Source organism: Lasioglossum baleicum, chromosome 3 (assembly GCF_051020765.1).
Source record: "Lasioglossum baleicum chromosome 3, iyLasBale1, whole genome shotgun sequence".
Classification (NCBI taxonomy): domain Eukaryota; kingdom Metazoa; phylum Arthropoda; class Insecta; order Hymenoptera; family Halictidae; genus Lasioglossum; species Lasioglossum baleicum.
Window position 1 is genome coordinate 21,056,097 of NC_134931.1, and position 15,711 is coordinate 21,071,807.

The 15,711-nt window shown below is 41.5% G+C and overlaps 1 protein-coding gene across 8 annotated transcripts in view; it reads left to right on the forward strand.

Annotated features, from left to right (window-relative positions):
- The window catches only part of LOC143207543 (opioid-binding protein/cell adhesion molecule), a 374,124-nt gene extending 358,419 nt beyond the window's left edge, over positions 1-15,705 (forward strand). For all 8 annotated transcript variants that reach the window (XM_076421165.1, XM_076421166.1, XM_076421168.1 and 5 more), the window contains one exon: positions 1,091-15,705. In XM_076421165.1, the coding sequence (XP_076277280.1) occupies positions 1,091-1,191 (101 nt within the window). In that variant the 3' untranslated portion in view covers positions 1,192-15,705. The remainder of the gene's footprint in view (positions 1-1,090) is intronic.
- Positions 15,706-15,711: the final 6 nt, after the last annotated feature.

The following is a 15,711-nucleotide window of genomic DNA, read 5'->3' on the forward strand; positions in this document are numbered from 1 at the left end:
ATCTCCTGAACCACACTAACTTTTCGACATACATAGGTTAGTACTTTTTTATAACGAATGCCCAGCTGTATCGATTGATCTATTAAACAATACGTTATTCCATTCAAAAAAATTGAAGGTGACCTTCATATCTCTAAAAAAAATTACATAAAAACATTAATTTTTTGGTATCTTATGAGCCCAATTTTACCATTCAACTTTGTCCTTCAGACATTTGGCGTATTTTTAAAAAATACTTTCAAACGATAAATATAGTATGTGTACAGACTGAAGCCTAATTGAAATTTCTGAAGTCAGATAAATCGGAGAACGGATATGGCAATCGCGTCAATGAAATAATTACGTGTTTTCGATTTATTGAATTCGAGATTGCATTATGCCCGCGAGTAATTCAATTGAACCACTCGATTTCGTCGCGAGATCTTCTATTTTAACGGTTGATTCTGATTCCATAAGAAACTTCTGCTCCGGCAACGGACCGTGGAACGGCAACTTAGAATCGATTCTCTTCTATGACAGTTGAGAAAATAGGTGTTCGTTCCTCTGTCGTATAAAACGAAGATGTCCTCGGACGGGGTTACCTTCGCGGGAATTCGAGGGATCCAATTAACGGTCCGTGGATTCAGGGCTAATTGTGAGAATCGTCTCTTACCGGCGTCGAGCGTAAACAGAGTTGTAAATTTTTCCAGCACAGTCCACGTTTAATTGAATCTTTGAAGCGGACCTTTGAATGCTTCGTCGCGCAAGGCTCCTCGAGTTTCAGAGACATCGGAGATTCCACGACCGATGGCCGAATAACAGTAAGGTATTGGCTGCCTTTTATGACCAATCGAATTTAGCTCGGGTCACAATTATGTGTATGAAGCCCCGGGTCAGGTGGACTAACTTTATCGAAGCCTCTCTCGGTAAAACGATTCCATTCCCCATAATTTGAAAGGTACTTTCTAACGAGAAAATATATTTTTTTCATAATATGAAATAAATATTATCTGTATATTATCATAGTATAGTGTGCGTCAAACCAATTGTAAGCAACAGTCGAGACAAGAACAATATAATACGTAACATCTGTTTCCCGTTGGTGTTCTAGGCGAGAATCCAGCAGCCATGCAGCACGGAGGTAGCGGTGCGCTGAGATCCGCCATAGTCCTGACCATGATCGCAACGCTCGGCTCGTCGCTCTTGAGGTGACCGTGATGGCTCGACTCAATCTTCGCGGGCCTTCAGTTCGAATGGTGCTAATTTGTTCTACATCTTCGCGGGCAACCATCAGTCGCCAGGCGATCCCGAAGAAACGGACTTGCTGGGCCCGCGGCTCCGGCGCGGCGCGGCGTGGCGGAACATTGCGACGACCGGGCCGAACTCTGTTCACGAAGTGGACGGTTTCCCCGCCGAAAGTGGAAAGCAACCAGGAAAAACCCGCGGACGCTTTCCACGGGGGAAGGGAGAAAGTTAGCGAAAACGCGGAAGCGACACCGGGCGACACGTTTTTCGCAGTCTCCGCGAAAACGAATGCAATAGAGGACGAGGCTCCTGCGTGAGAGTCCTCGTTCCTCGCGAAGGCACCATCGACAAACTCTTTTTTCTTGTTCCTTCACATTTCCTCTTTTCTTTAGGGCGTCGAAACGGACGATAGCGCGAAGATCTTCACCAAGAAGGACAACGAAGTTTCCCTTCCACCGAGACTATACATATACACCGACGGCTCGTGTGCACTGCCGCGCGATCCCTTTCGAGCTGTGGGTCCACTGCTCCCAAGATACTCTGTATTCGACAGTTTTTCTGTTTACGTTTGCGCACAGGGAGAACGTGAATACGTCGAACACGAGAATGGGACGCGAATGGGTTATTCTCTGTCGTTGTTTGCTCCGTCGAAAAACGGCTTCTCGATTACGATAAGAGACGATGACGTGCACGTGATCAACGCGAGGAGGACGCGTTACCACAGCTGCCGAGGATGAAACGAAGTTCCGAGTAGGAAGACTAACATATCAGTCGATTTCCGAGAACGGAAATCGCGGATCTTTCGGTTCGTTCGAGCTCGGCGCGAGACGCTGCTCCCGATCAAAGCTGAGGAAAAGCGTCCTCGGGAAACAGAAAGTTTCTGTGACGACGCGGCGCGACGTAATTAATTCCGTCGAGACTCTTTCCTTTGAAACGCGACGTGGTGTCACTGTTAAACACGGCGGCACTGTTCGATGCCGCGTGCTCGGATCAAAAGGGATTTGAACAGAACTTCTGTCAAAAGAACGAGTACGAAACTTGCTAGTTACTGTACGCACAAGAACCGTAGAAGTCGAACTTTCCTTTCAGTTTCAGCGGTTACGGAAACTTCGGAAACGCAAGGGAAAGCAATGATTTTTCATGGTTTTCATGTGTGCACGAAATTATCAGAGGCGTTCTACTCGTTGATTGGACGTCGGGAACTTTCGGATACGCGGGGTGTCCCACGTTACTGTCCCCACGATTTTTCTGGCATTTCCGGTAGCTAAATAAAAAAGATCACCTTCATTCTCTTACGTGGCAGTACATATTTTCTTGTACATAATGTTCTTGCTTATGTCGAGACGAATTCAACGGCCTAGTATACTATGACCCTGGTATGACCTTAACAGTAAGGTCTGAACAGTAAGGCAGGCTTGTTTCAGGCTTAATTGACACACTCCAGAGACGGTGGAGAAAGCGAGACCAGTGTCGCCAGATCGAGGAAATCGAGGGGAATACAGTTTACCCCCTCTCTGATAACCAGACTATACTTGGGCCCAAATAAGAAGGTACTTGTTCTGCGTTGTTTTTAACTGTTTTTTTTTTTTATCTCTACCGGAACTGCCCGCGAAAAATCGTGGCGACAGTTACGTGAGACACCCTGTGATAGAACGAATCATGTTTTATGGCCCTGTACACACTTGGCAGGCAATTACAAGATTATCAGCCTGATTGGTAACGGGTAGGCGCGGTATAATAACCTAATCAAGATCTAATCAATACTGCTTTGTGTAATTATGCACGAGCACATACTACTTCGCCGATCGTTGACATAACTGAGCTACGTTGGTGGAAAAGCAATGGCTGTTTTCGAACGGTGACGAGGTTATTCGCGTTATGAATAGGCAGCGGATCTTTTTGCAAAATAAAAATGTTCCATATCAATTGCAAGAAAAGAAAGTTAAAGAAAAGCGTCTGGCTCCTTCTAATACTTTCGATAAGCTTCGATACCTTCGTAGCTGTATGTTTCACTTGTTTCTGCTGTCAATGCATAAAATGGATAATCTACTATGATCATGAGACAGGGTCGAGAGACGACCTTGGAAATCGAAACAAGTGGAAAGCATGAATTTGATGACATGCACGATATATAAAGCTGGACAAACGAGCGTTCGTAAAATTTCGAATCGCATGATGCCCCCGGTGTTTATTGCGCAGCGGTATGCAAATTTGCTTTCACTTCGCGCCGCTGCAAATTTGACACTTTGATTACCGGACCGTTGAGAGGACAATCATTTTTGCATGGGACCCGGCACACGACCTGGCAAATGCGCTTGCATAAACGCCGGATACGTGCGATCGATCTGTCCAATTCACGTCCGTGGAACCTATGACGTACAATCGCGCGTGTTAATCGGTTTTTCTGGCCGGCTCCGCGAGTGGATTCCAGGTTCTCTGTCCTTTTTCCCTGTCGAGTCAATCGAAAGGGATAACGTGAATCACGGCGATATCCCCGGCCTATCGACCTAATCGGGGCTACGTTGATGAATTTCATGACGACGATCATGAATCCGGAGAGACCTTTCAACCACTCTAAAACGGGATTTAGTGAAATTGGGATCGGTTTCGGTTGATCGACGACCAGCTACCTTTATTATTTACCGTACTTGGATTTGATGCCCCTTTGAAATGACTTCGTCGTGGTTTATGAGCCTCTAGAGGGTGCTGCTGATGTAATTATAAAGACTCGATCTGAAACTGTTGTTCCACAACAGGCATGTCAAGCACGCGGCCCGTCGACAAGTAGTCTGCGGCCCGAGCAAAAACTTTCAAACTGTTGATGACAATTTATAGGTTTTACACTCCAATTTTACTGCAAATTAATTTCAACCTTCTGTAAATCAGATCAATCATCGAAATGCGAATACGTGAAATAGATTCTATGTAGCGATGGCGATACATTTCAATTGTATCGATATTCCGTATCGTTACAAGTGATATATCGGAAATGTACTGCTCCTGTGCTTGCTCGTGTCCTGATATCGATATGTGTTACCTTTCATTTTTATTGACAGCGCGCAGTATTTATTTAATATAATTTCATCTGTATAGGGTTCGTCAAGTCAATTTGAATGGCGATTGAACATCGAAAGTCATAGAATCGATAGAGGTGAAACAATGACATTGTTAGTAGTGATAGTCTTAATTACGATACACTTGTGGCTTAAGTATCGGTACAGCAATACATCGTTACATTAGGCATCAACGTATCGAACTTGAAATTATAGATATCTCGATATAACGATGCTGCATCGCCATTACTAATTCCGTGTCTTTTCCACTGACGAAGAAAAACGTCGTTCGACCGCGTTCCGCGTGACAAAGAACTGGGGAGAGTAGTTTTCAAATATCGGTCCGGCAATTACAGGATGCTCGCGTTCTCGTTTCGTTTCCATGGAAAGGAAGCGGCTGCGAGTTCGTTGAAATTTGTAACATCGAAATAAAGAGTCTCGTCGCTTAACCGCAAACTAATAGAACCGTCGAATCGGTGAATTCAAGGGGAACAAAACAATCGAAAGAGAAACGTAGTTCTCTATACGTACCTACAAAACACAGAGACTACGGACGAAGGGGACAAAGGAAACAATGGGTTGATTGAACATCTATCTATGAAAAAACCAATAGCTGCAATTTGATTTCCCGTGAACGTTCGGTTCTCAGGAGCGGACGCGGCCGTTGAAAACCGTCCCGAGCATGGTCCAGGTGATAATTAAATTTATCACATGCATCGGTTACACGGATACGCGGGTTTTGTGCATGCGCGTGCCCACATTGAAATATTTTGCACCTGCCCGTGCAATAATGCCCCTTGCTAAATTATCGTATTATACAAGCGGCGAGCGCGAGCGGTTACCCCGCGCGCGCGCGCTAGGGGTTGCTGATTTACGGTCAACTACCCGCTACGTCATTGTCACGAGCCGTTTAACCATTCTGAATCGTATCTATTGCCCATTTCCATTCCATGATCGATTCTTAACCCGCTTTGCCCGCAAAAACTCGATCCCGTTCGCCTCGTTACCACGTTCTTTAATCGCCGGGCTAACTCATTCTACGCCATTTCGAAATCACTTTTTACAATGGACTCGCTGAGTTCACACGTTCGCTGCCTCGTCACCCACATTTCGACGACGACATTAGTTTTTCTTCAGCATTTTTCCCATGCGAGACTTATTTCTGCTGTACAAAAATGTTGGCTGTGTTTCCGTTTACGTCCGTGCTCAGAATCGAATGAAATTTTCGGAATAGGTCCTTTTTTCACTAAAATGATGATTGTCAGAAGGATTTTTGGCGACTCGAAAAAAAATTATTTATCATTTCAATGTCAGTCCCTACCTTACCGACAAATTGTTTTACTGCGTGCAACTGTAACGAGCCGTACTTTCTTTTGGGGTGAAATTACAAAAAAGTGGACTACACATTCGTGATCATATATTTTCCGTAAGCGGAATAATGCATGTGCATTTAGCAGTGGCACTATTCTTTTTTTTTTTTAACGGAGAATACGTAAAAAGTACGTATTTGGAAAAATATCTTTATTAAAAGCTACTTAACTTTATTAAGTAAACGTAAATTATGATCTATAATAAAACCCACCAGTTTTTATCAGCAGAGATTGCAACGGTTGTAGACCTACTGTCTTAAAAACTCTGCACAGTTACTTCTCTTTCTGTCAACATGTACAGGATGATTGAATAAGAAAATGACCGTTTGTCGTCTTCTTGAAATTCTTCCGTATTGTCATTCCTTTATTTATGTATCTCTGGCTCTCGTTCCGAGTAATTTTCTTCAATATCTTGTTTACCACTCGAGACCTCCCATCTTGCGTTCTCAACCCTTCTTTTTCTTAGGGGCGCGTCCCGTCCCCGCCGGAATTGCCATCCATTTCCATTTCTCAGAGAGCGAACCGCTGCTGTCGACGGTTGGAATTCGCAAAAAGCCGCATTTGCGAATTAATGGTAAACACTCGATGGTCCGGCTTTCAAGTCGAGAATCTTTTCCAGGGTATCGTGGTCTCCAGACAGAGTTGACGGCGACTTCTGTTGTGTAACTTTGTGCATCGAGTGTACTCACCAAGACTTTGTTCATATTTATTATAATAAGCGATTCCTACTCTCATAGAATTAAAAAGTTTCGTTTACCAACGAATAATGTTATTCTTACAATCACCATAATCGTGAATAAGGTCATAACTAAAGTAAAATACAAGGATTTGTGGCAAGGACAGTGTCACTTTAGAGTCGATGGAGGCATCCATAATATCATTTTATGGAGCCTAATCGAATTTACTTTCAAAAACAGTTTTCTGAAAGGTCAACCCTCCGAGTGCTGTGCCGGAGTCATTTTCGACCGGGATCATCCAAGTTGACATTTAAGTACTCAATTTGTGGCAATTAAACTAACGGAATAGCTGTTTCCTTGAGGATATCGAACGACTAATGTGTCCACGCGAGATATCATCAAAAGTAAATTTTTAAGAATTATTAATTAGAGCTGTGAACGGTCCTAAGCATTGCCAATTATCTGCTAATAATAGCTCAGGTTTATGGATACATCGATTTATCAAATTATTGGGTTGGCAACTAAGTTCATTCGGTTTTTGTGATTTATCTCAATGTAGAAAATCGAACGAACTTATTTGCCAACCCAATAGTATCAGTATGCATTGTGATTAACATATGCATATAAATATTCACGAAAGTAACACATTTAATGTAATTTAATTCATTGATTTAATTCATCAGATTGTACAATGGGAAACTTTACATATCTTAAGTAGAATACTTTTTTCACGTTTTTATATGTTAAGTGTTAATTTTAAGTATTAATTATTTTCCATGTTGATAAATATCATTTCTCTGGCTCAAAAATTCTTAATCTTCGAAGCCAAAAACTCAAATGTACAAATATTAAATTATTAACTAACACGTTTAATGTCAACTTCATGGAATTATTTAAGCACTTACATGGAAAGACTTACATTAAAATTTTGAAGCTTCATTTTGATTCCTCCTCGTAATTATCTATTTTAAAAAAGACATATATATCGTTGAATATTCAAAAACTTGTTTGGACATAACCTGAATATAGAAAAGATCAATTTTGTTTAAACAATAATAAGCAGTTTTCTTTTAATCACATTACGCAGTGCTATTCAACTCGTTGCAAAATTGATTTCAAGTTAATTTTGCTGGTACCGCTTGTTCCGAATTGCGCGAGAGTTAATTCGTTTAAAATCACATGGAAGCATGGATGCGTTAATATAAATAACCTCCCTTACCCTGCCAAGTTGGTAGAGTATACGGGAGAAAAACCATAGTCCAATAGACTAGCCATTTTCGTGCTAACTTGCCCTCCACTTGAACGGTGTATAAAAGAGACATTAAAACAATCTGTTTATACACCCCTTGTTAAATGCATAAGGTAGCTGGTCGGATTCGATAGAGCAGGTGCGACATCACGGAAATATTTATCGCCTTCGCAGCTCGTTGTTGACGTAAAACGGTTCGTTAATTAAAAACTCCACATCTACGGGCGACTCATTAATGCGCAGCGCCACTATAATCAGGTCACGACCGGCTTAAAATTCGTTTAAGCACCGGAGTTCGTTCTTAGCGGACATAAAGCTTTCATTGTACTTGCAGCGATTTCCTCAGACCGCGAAATTATGTAAAACCAAACGAAGTGGCACCGTGTGGAAAACAAAGCGTGCTTTAACAGCTATTGCTCATTCACTCGTGACGTAACTTACATGGTTTTTTTCGCGAGTGTTCCCGATAATAACTGAACTATGGCTTCCGGGAATAACAATCACCTATTAAGGGTGCCGGCGCGGCGCGGCGCGCCCGTGCAAGAGTGTGGTGGCACACGCACACATCGCTAGATCCGCATACACGTATACGAAATTAGTACAAGGTTTACAAGAACACAAAATGACGCTTCAAAATTGCAATGAGAAGTTCTGAAGCGGTCAATTGTGATTCCGAAAAGTCAAATCTATGTCTGCCCGGTGAGCAAAATGCATATTTTTAGGTTATCGAGGAATAATTTGTAATATTCGGCAGATACCGCCTGTCACGAGGCATCCGAAGCAAGCATGATATCACAAGATGGCCGCCACTGACAGATTTTCGTAAATATTCAGAGATTTATCGTTCGAATCGAAAAAATCGCTCTGCATCGACATAGCCAGAACATGTACAGAGGCGGTGGTGTGTATTCTTAGTTGATTAATTAATTATTTAAACACGAAAAATGGGTTGGAAAAAAGAATACAGCACCTCGAGGTTCCGAAATTTTGCACTAGTAGCACCACTCTCTCTGATTAGCCGTATTCTATTATAACATTTGTAACGTACAGTTTAGGAAAGAGACAGTGGTGCTACTAAGGCAAAATTTCGAAACCTCGAGGTGCTGTATTATTTTCCGAAACATTTTTCGTGTTTAAATAATTAATTAATCAACTAAAAATACACACCACCGTCTTTGTACATGTCCTGACTATGTCGATGCAGAGCGATTTTTTTTATTCGAACGATAAATCTCTCGATATTTACGAAATATAAATGTTACGAATTATTCCTCGATAATGTAAAAATATGCATTTTGGGCACCGGGCAGACATAGATTAGACTTTTAGGAATCACAATTGACCGCTTCAGAGCTTCTCATTGCAACGTTGAAGCGTCATTTTGTATTCTTCTGAACCTTGTAATTTCATAGACGTATATGCGGATCTAGCGATGTGTGCGTTTGCCACCACACTCTTGGACGGGCGCGCCGCGCCCGGCACCCTTAAAACTGCAATATCGAACATATAATTTTTCATAGAAAGTTTACTTCTACCATGAAAAACTTCATAGAACGTTCGAAACTGTATTAATTTGGTCAATTCTCTCGTAAAGGTAACCAGAATTCTACAGTGGATGACCGCATATAAACGTTTATTAAATTCTGCTGAAGTTTTTATGGCACTTAGTTTACGACGCGATGCAAGTTTTTATAAACCATTAATACGCGGAGATCCGCAGCCTAGTTATTAGCGCGACGTGCGAAGGTGGATGACCTAGTTCTACGGAGAATTGATTTTCGAAACGAAACGGATAGGTCGTTCGTTAAGGGGTTGCCCCGTTTTCAAGTTCCATTTCTTTTTGAACGTGTCGCGTTTCGAAATTATGTTCCTAAAGTTTTATACCTTATTGTCGATTGAAAGAAATGACAACGTTACAACGATAAGGATTAGTGAAATATCGTTGTCGGTCAGAAATGATTCCGGCTTAGGCCTAGAATTCGCAGGAGTCCGGGGTTAACTATTACACCCGCACGAATTCCGACTTATGATGGTATCGAGCCTCATATCAGACGAGCCGGAGCCGAGGTTAAAAGCTCGAAACCCGACAGAGAATTGCCCTGATCGGCTACGATTAATCGTTCGCGCGAACCAAGTGGCGGAAACTTTCCTCCTCGCGTCGACGTCGCGCGTCGTTTAAAATCCTCGAGCGCTCCCCAATTTCCGGTTTACCGAACCAGGCGACGAGAATTTCACGCGTTCCGTATCAAACCGACGCCTATGCCTCCGATCCGCGAACGAGAGAGTTTGTTGGTGTGCGCCTGTTGTCTCTGTATCTGCATGTGTACGAGTATGCGTGTGTGTACATCCCCGACTGTTCTCGATTTACGAATAAAACGCGTTTGATAAACCGAAACGAGAGATAACGTAAGATTAACGAAACGACGAGGGTACAGTATCCCGAGGTTAGAGGAAATAAGTCATTACGCAATGGATCGTTCCGAGTGGAGATCGGCGAGATCGCTGGGAAGAGCGCGCGAGCAGCTTCTTTCAATTGTATCTGTTCAGATACGAATGCATATTCGTTAGCGGTGTGCGAAACCGGGACGGAACGGGAACGGGAACTTCGGGGGCTGTGTTCCCGTTTACATCGGTGCTCAGAATTGGATGAAATTTTGGGAATAGCCTCTTTTTTCACTAAAATGATGATTGTCAGAAGGATTTAATAAAATCTTTTTACTATTTTTATGTCACTCTAGACTACTCTAGAGTCTAAGTAGAGGTGGCATTAAGAATGATTCAATTATAGATCAAATGTGTGAACTTTTATGGCGCTATGAGGTCAGCAAAGCTGGTGATGATGCATTTTTGCAATTAATTAAAGGTATTAAATATGTAGATTCTCGAAATTAATATAAAATGTTTTCAAAATTCCAATTGTTAAACCAATTAATTGAATATCTACAATGGAAAAATTATGCGATCAGAATTAGTTAGGATTAGGTGGTAGGGGGGCGGAGTCCACGCATACGAAAATGCAGGAGTGGTGTCAGTAAGATAAGGAGTGACATTGTAAAATGGTGAAAAATTTTTTTTCGGGTAGCGAAAAATCCTTCCGACACACATCATTTTAGTGAAAAAGGAACCTATTCCGAAAATTTCATCCAATTCTGAGCATGGACGTTTCGGAAGTTCAGCCTTTATTGCAAAGTTGATAGTGGATTCTAAATGTTGAATTTGTTTGTATATAAAAACAAGAATATATGTATTAGTTTAATATTTTCTACCGAGGAAATATACATGTAATGGACACGATGTGTCGCAAGAGGGTAAAAGGGGTTAGCGTAATGCAGAAAATATGTTGGAAAATGATAAAACAAGTATGTATTATATTAAATGAACAAAACATGTTGCAAGGGAGTAAACCAAGTTTGTGTAATAAGTTGCTTGCAAGATGGTAAAGCAAGTTTGTGTCAATGTTTGGTAAAGCGTGTTTATCGAAAAATTAGCGTCTACCATATTTTAGGACAGTGGAACCAGTGCCAATATTCGTAAAAAAATTGTTTCAATTCACCAAGTCGATTTCTACTGCGTTAAAAAATAATTGTGTCTAAATTATCTCATTCGATATTATCGCCTCCAGTAATTTATTATTTATTCGACAGTATCAAATGTGTAATCTGAAAGTTCTAAAGTTGTAATCCAACTTTAAACACGCGTTACTTTTGAACCGGTGGATTCCTAACGTTAAAATTTAGATTTTTGGAATTTTCTCGTGAAAATCTACAGGATTATGTAAAAAGAAGTCTGAAATTTCGAATGATTTTATATAAATCAAGTGAAACATTTCAGCAGTTTATTGTTATTTTTTTCTGCTGAGCAGTTCAAGTGTGGACGCGAACACTTCCGGAAGAATGTGCATTGATTCCGATGTCCAGTCGTAACGATCCAAACCGGAGCACATTGTATGTAACATCGAAAAAACATTCGTCTATAAAGTGTTCGGTTCGATATATTTGCTCATCGCTAATCACGTCTCATCATCCATAGTATTGTATTCACGATAACGATAACGTAAATGAAAAATAAAGACATGTCTAATAAGCATCCATAAGTTATTGGTACTATTAATGTCATTACCGCGGTTAAGAAGACGCAATCGTGTCGTAGGAGGATTTTACCATTTTCATGGTAAACAGACAGAGAAAGAGAGCGAGACTGAGTGAGAGAAAGAGAGAGAGAGTATGAGAGGGAGAGAACGAGAGAACCATAGGAAATCTGTATTTGCTGTTTACTATTTGTAAGAGTCGAGAAGGTACATACAATAAATTCATAGTAACTAACCGACCGTGTCTTTCACTTTCCGCCCCTTCTGTGTATAATCAATAGACTGCGGATTTAGCTGCAATTTAAAACAGTGCACAGATTGAAAAATATTTAAGAACCTCAATGCATTAGTCGCAGCTTCTAAACGTTATTAAAGAATGACAGAAATTATTACCTGACCCCTGATTGTTGCAGTTGATCCAAACAATTTTTATTTTGCACAAAGTTCCGCAGTCTAATATAATCAATTTTCAATATGTACACACATTGAACAATCGTTCACTTGCTGTTCTATATTTTTCTCGTGGAGCCTTTGTTATTTTATCTGTTGTGTTTAGCGTTAATAACTCCTTAAGGGGTTAGGACTTAGGGCACAGTAAAGTTTCGCAAAAAATCGAAAATTTTTTTTAATAGAAAAATCACTTTCGTAAACTTTAAACGCGTATTTCTCAGAGTTGCGTTTTTCAAAACGGTGTACAGACATCTCGAGTTCTACCTCAGCGATTGCATTAAAATTTTAGAGTCATCGTCATTATAATATCTATTAGGCATTGACGATCTATTTTTTTTTTTCATTTGCCTACTATTTTGTTAAATATAGATAAAAATATTTAAAATATCTGCCATTTTGTGGGGGAGAAAGCCACAGATTTTGAGTCCGGTAAAGTAAAGAGCAGCCGTAAGATGTACCAGTAAATAATAATAATTAAATAAATAAACAATAATTACCGATGAAATTTCCTATAAGGTAGAACAGCAAATATTTGTTTCATTCGCAGAGTTGTGCGAGGAGCGCGCTACTCTCGAGACACCTTTTATACTTACAATAAAGTAACCCCCGCTCTCCGGTGACGTATGGGAGGAAATATGTCTCTAACGAATATCTCTATTATCTATAACTTTAGCGCGTAATTACAGTCGTTAATGGATATCTGTTCATCGCAGTACCTAACTCTTGAAGAAGGATTCTAATCTTGCTGAATGTCTGGCTTCGCAGTGAGCCAAAACAGTTTTTAATTGCTCTTTAGCGTGCAACTCGAGAGTTTAATTGATGGAACACAGTCCACTCGAGAAGAGAGAGAGAGAGAGAGAGAGAGAGAGAGAGAGAGAAGGTTAGGTGGTGCATTTTGTTCACGCGAAGTAGAACAGAAAACGAGAGGGTCGCGGGATTCGAATGCTCAAGGAATTACGAAGAAGGGCCGACGAAAATTTCAAAGGTATTTCCCCAGTCCTCCGTAGTCATCGTGTTTTTTTTTTCCTCCATGCACGTTGTCTCGCCTCGCAGTCCGGTTTCCTGCGGCTGACACAGCGGGTCTAATTAAGAGGCATTCCTTGGCTTTTGATCGTGTAATTTCTTTAACCGGTACGCTGACTCTGAAAAATTAACTAGGTTTCCATTCCTCGGCGATGAATGCGCCGAGGCTCTCTGGCTGAAAGATCCCCTCTTGAGGTTGTTACTAGCTGGTGCATTTCAAAAGTTGTGAAAATGAGAAAGCTTCCTGCGCCTGTGCCGATTTATTAGTGACGTGGCCTGATTCCGTTTCTTTCTTCGAGAACGAACGTATCCGATGAGCGGTACGGTTATAATCGTAGAATAGACTTGTTTATTTTCACGCGACCCGACGTGTAAAAATATGCGGCAACGTGAAAGATGAACGAAAAGTGCGAAATATTGAAACGGTAACGAATCAGCGAAATAAAAGTTATATTCGCATAGCAAATGTACAGGGTGTATAGAAATTATATGTCGCGACTGACATAGCGAGATTCCATCCTCGGTTTGGTGGAAATTGATGAAAGGTGCCGCGAAATAACGTTCACCTTGAATTTCAGGTTCGAAAGGTCAACATATACATATTTTATCCTAATTTTTAATCTTTTTATTCTAGATTCGCTAATAAATATCAGTACCAACTGAAATTCTCGCGCGCAAATAAATGACGCGAAAGTGTCTCGTCACGAGATATAACGTGCCCTACTACCTTCCTGTTAAAATTCACACAAAACAATCGAAAGAGCCGTCGAAAATGAAGACACGGGAACGAGGTCGACAACAATTACAATAATGAAAAATGTCACCGCATCGAGAAGCGGAACTGCGAACTGAATTAATTGCACGTAGGAATTCAAATAGTCAAAGGGAGATTCTAGCCAGGAGTGGAAGCGCGCCGCGCCGCGCCGCGGGGAAACGTTCACGAACTATTAATTATTAATTAAAGCAGTCGAGCAATCGGTGACACGGGGAGCTTAATTTCACGTAAAAAAGTTACGGGGTGTTTGTTGAAACCCCGCGGCATTGCCGGTGCCACGTTTTCGTTTCAGACAGATTTCCTTCTCTCCTGTATTTCTCTCCGCGGCGCGAAGCACGGCGTGGTGTTCCGGCGCTTTTTGCGGCGAGGCAGAAAGCAAAAAAGAGACCGGTACCCTTCCGTCATAATTCCCATCGTGATGGCACGAAGCTACTGCTTCGCGCCTGGAATCTCTGCACGCATACCGTCGGCCGGCTATATATCATAGTGATTCCGCCCCCGCTGTCTGAATTTACAAAAAACCAGAGGTAGCAACGACGAGGGTTGCGTACCCCGGCGGACAGATCCCTCCTCCACACCCCCGACACACTGACAACTAACACTTTACGTGCATAAGTTGCTGCTGTTCTTTCGTTAAATAAATAAAATAAATTTTTAAAAAACACCACGTTTAAAAAACGGACTAAAAAGTACAAAATAATTTTTTCTAGCCCCATACAGATTCCTAACCCCGTACAGATAGTCCTGAACATTTGTGATTGTGAATTTTTAATAGCTATGAAAATACTTGTAAGATTTAAAACGAAAAACGTGGGGCGCATGATAATATAATACATAGTAAGGAGTGTAGAGAGTAGCTGCCGTTGAGAAAATTCGCACAACAGTAGTTCGTGTCATTTACAGTGCAATAAAATTGTCAGTGATTTAGGTGAACCATTCATGCATCAATTATCTATTGCATGCGCCCCACGTTTTTCCTTTTAAATCCAGTGCGCACTTACTCCACTCCACCTTACGACTTTAAGCTGTAGATGGCACCACTTGGGACGCTGGCTCACGGGAATTTCAATTTAACGCAAGTAATTCCTTGGTATTTAATCAATCCTACAATTCATTCGTGATTTTGTTTATGAGGTACGACTCGGACAACTCTGCCCTGAAATACAAAATGTAAAACCGGCCATTTGAAAGGTCGGGGTACGGTTAGTGGTATGTAATTTGTGTCGAGAAGGTAGCCCAAGGAATCGAGTAGTCAGGGACGTCGAGTTTCCTGCGCACCTGGTGGAGACGATACAGCCTGAGGATGTCCCATTTGGGATGGCCGAAGTGTTAACCTGTTTATATGTATACACGGTACAGCGACGCGCTATTGTTGGCAAATTGGCGGTGGACGGATCCGTCGACGATGACCAGGGTTTGATGAAGTAATGGACGTTCTCTGTCGACGTGTTGACCCGCGTCGATTATATACACTGTAATAGTACATAGGCAGGGATGAGGGTCTGGCAACCGACATAGTGACTACCGATACGTGTACACACAGCCTTGCACGTGCATCCTCTACACTCTACACTCTACACTCTACGCGCATGCTGCTCTCTATGCGCGTACAGATGGCCCACTCTTCTTCCCATCGGTACTACCCCAAACGTCAATGGGTCACAGTTAAGGGGGCAGTCTCGTGTAAGCTCTGCAAAGTTCAATAATTTTCATGAATTTTTTTCGTAGTTGATTTAGCTTCTCGTTTAGAGACTTTAGTTTCTTGGTTCTACACCACCCGCAATAAATATTTGTTTATAGTTT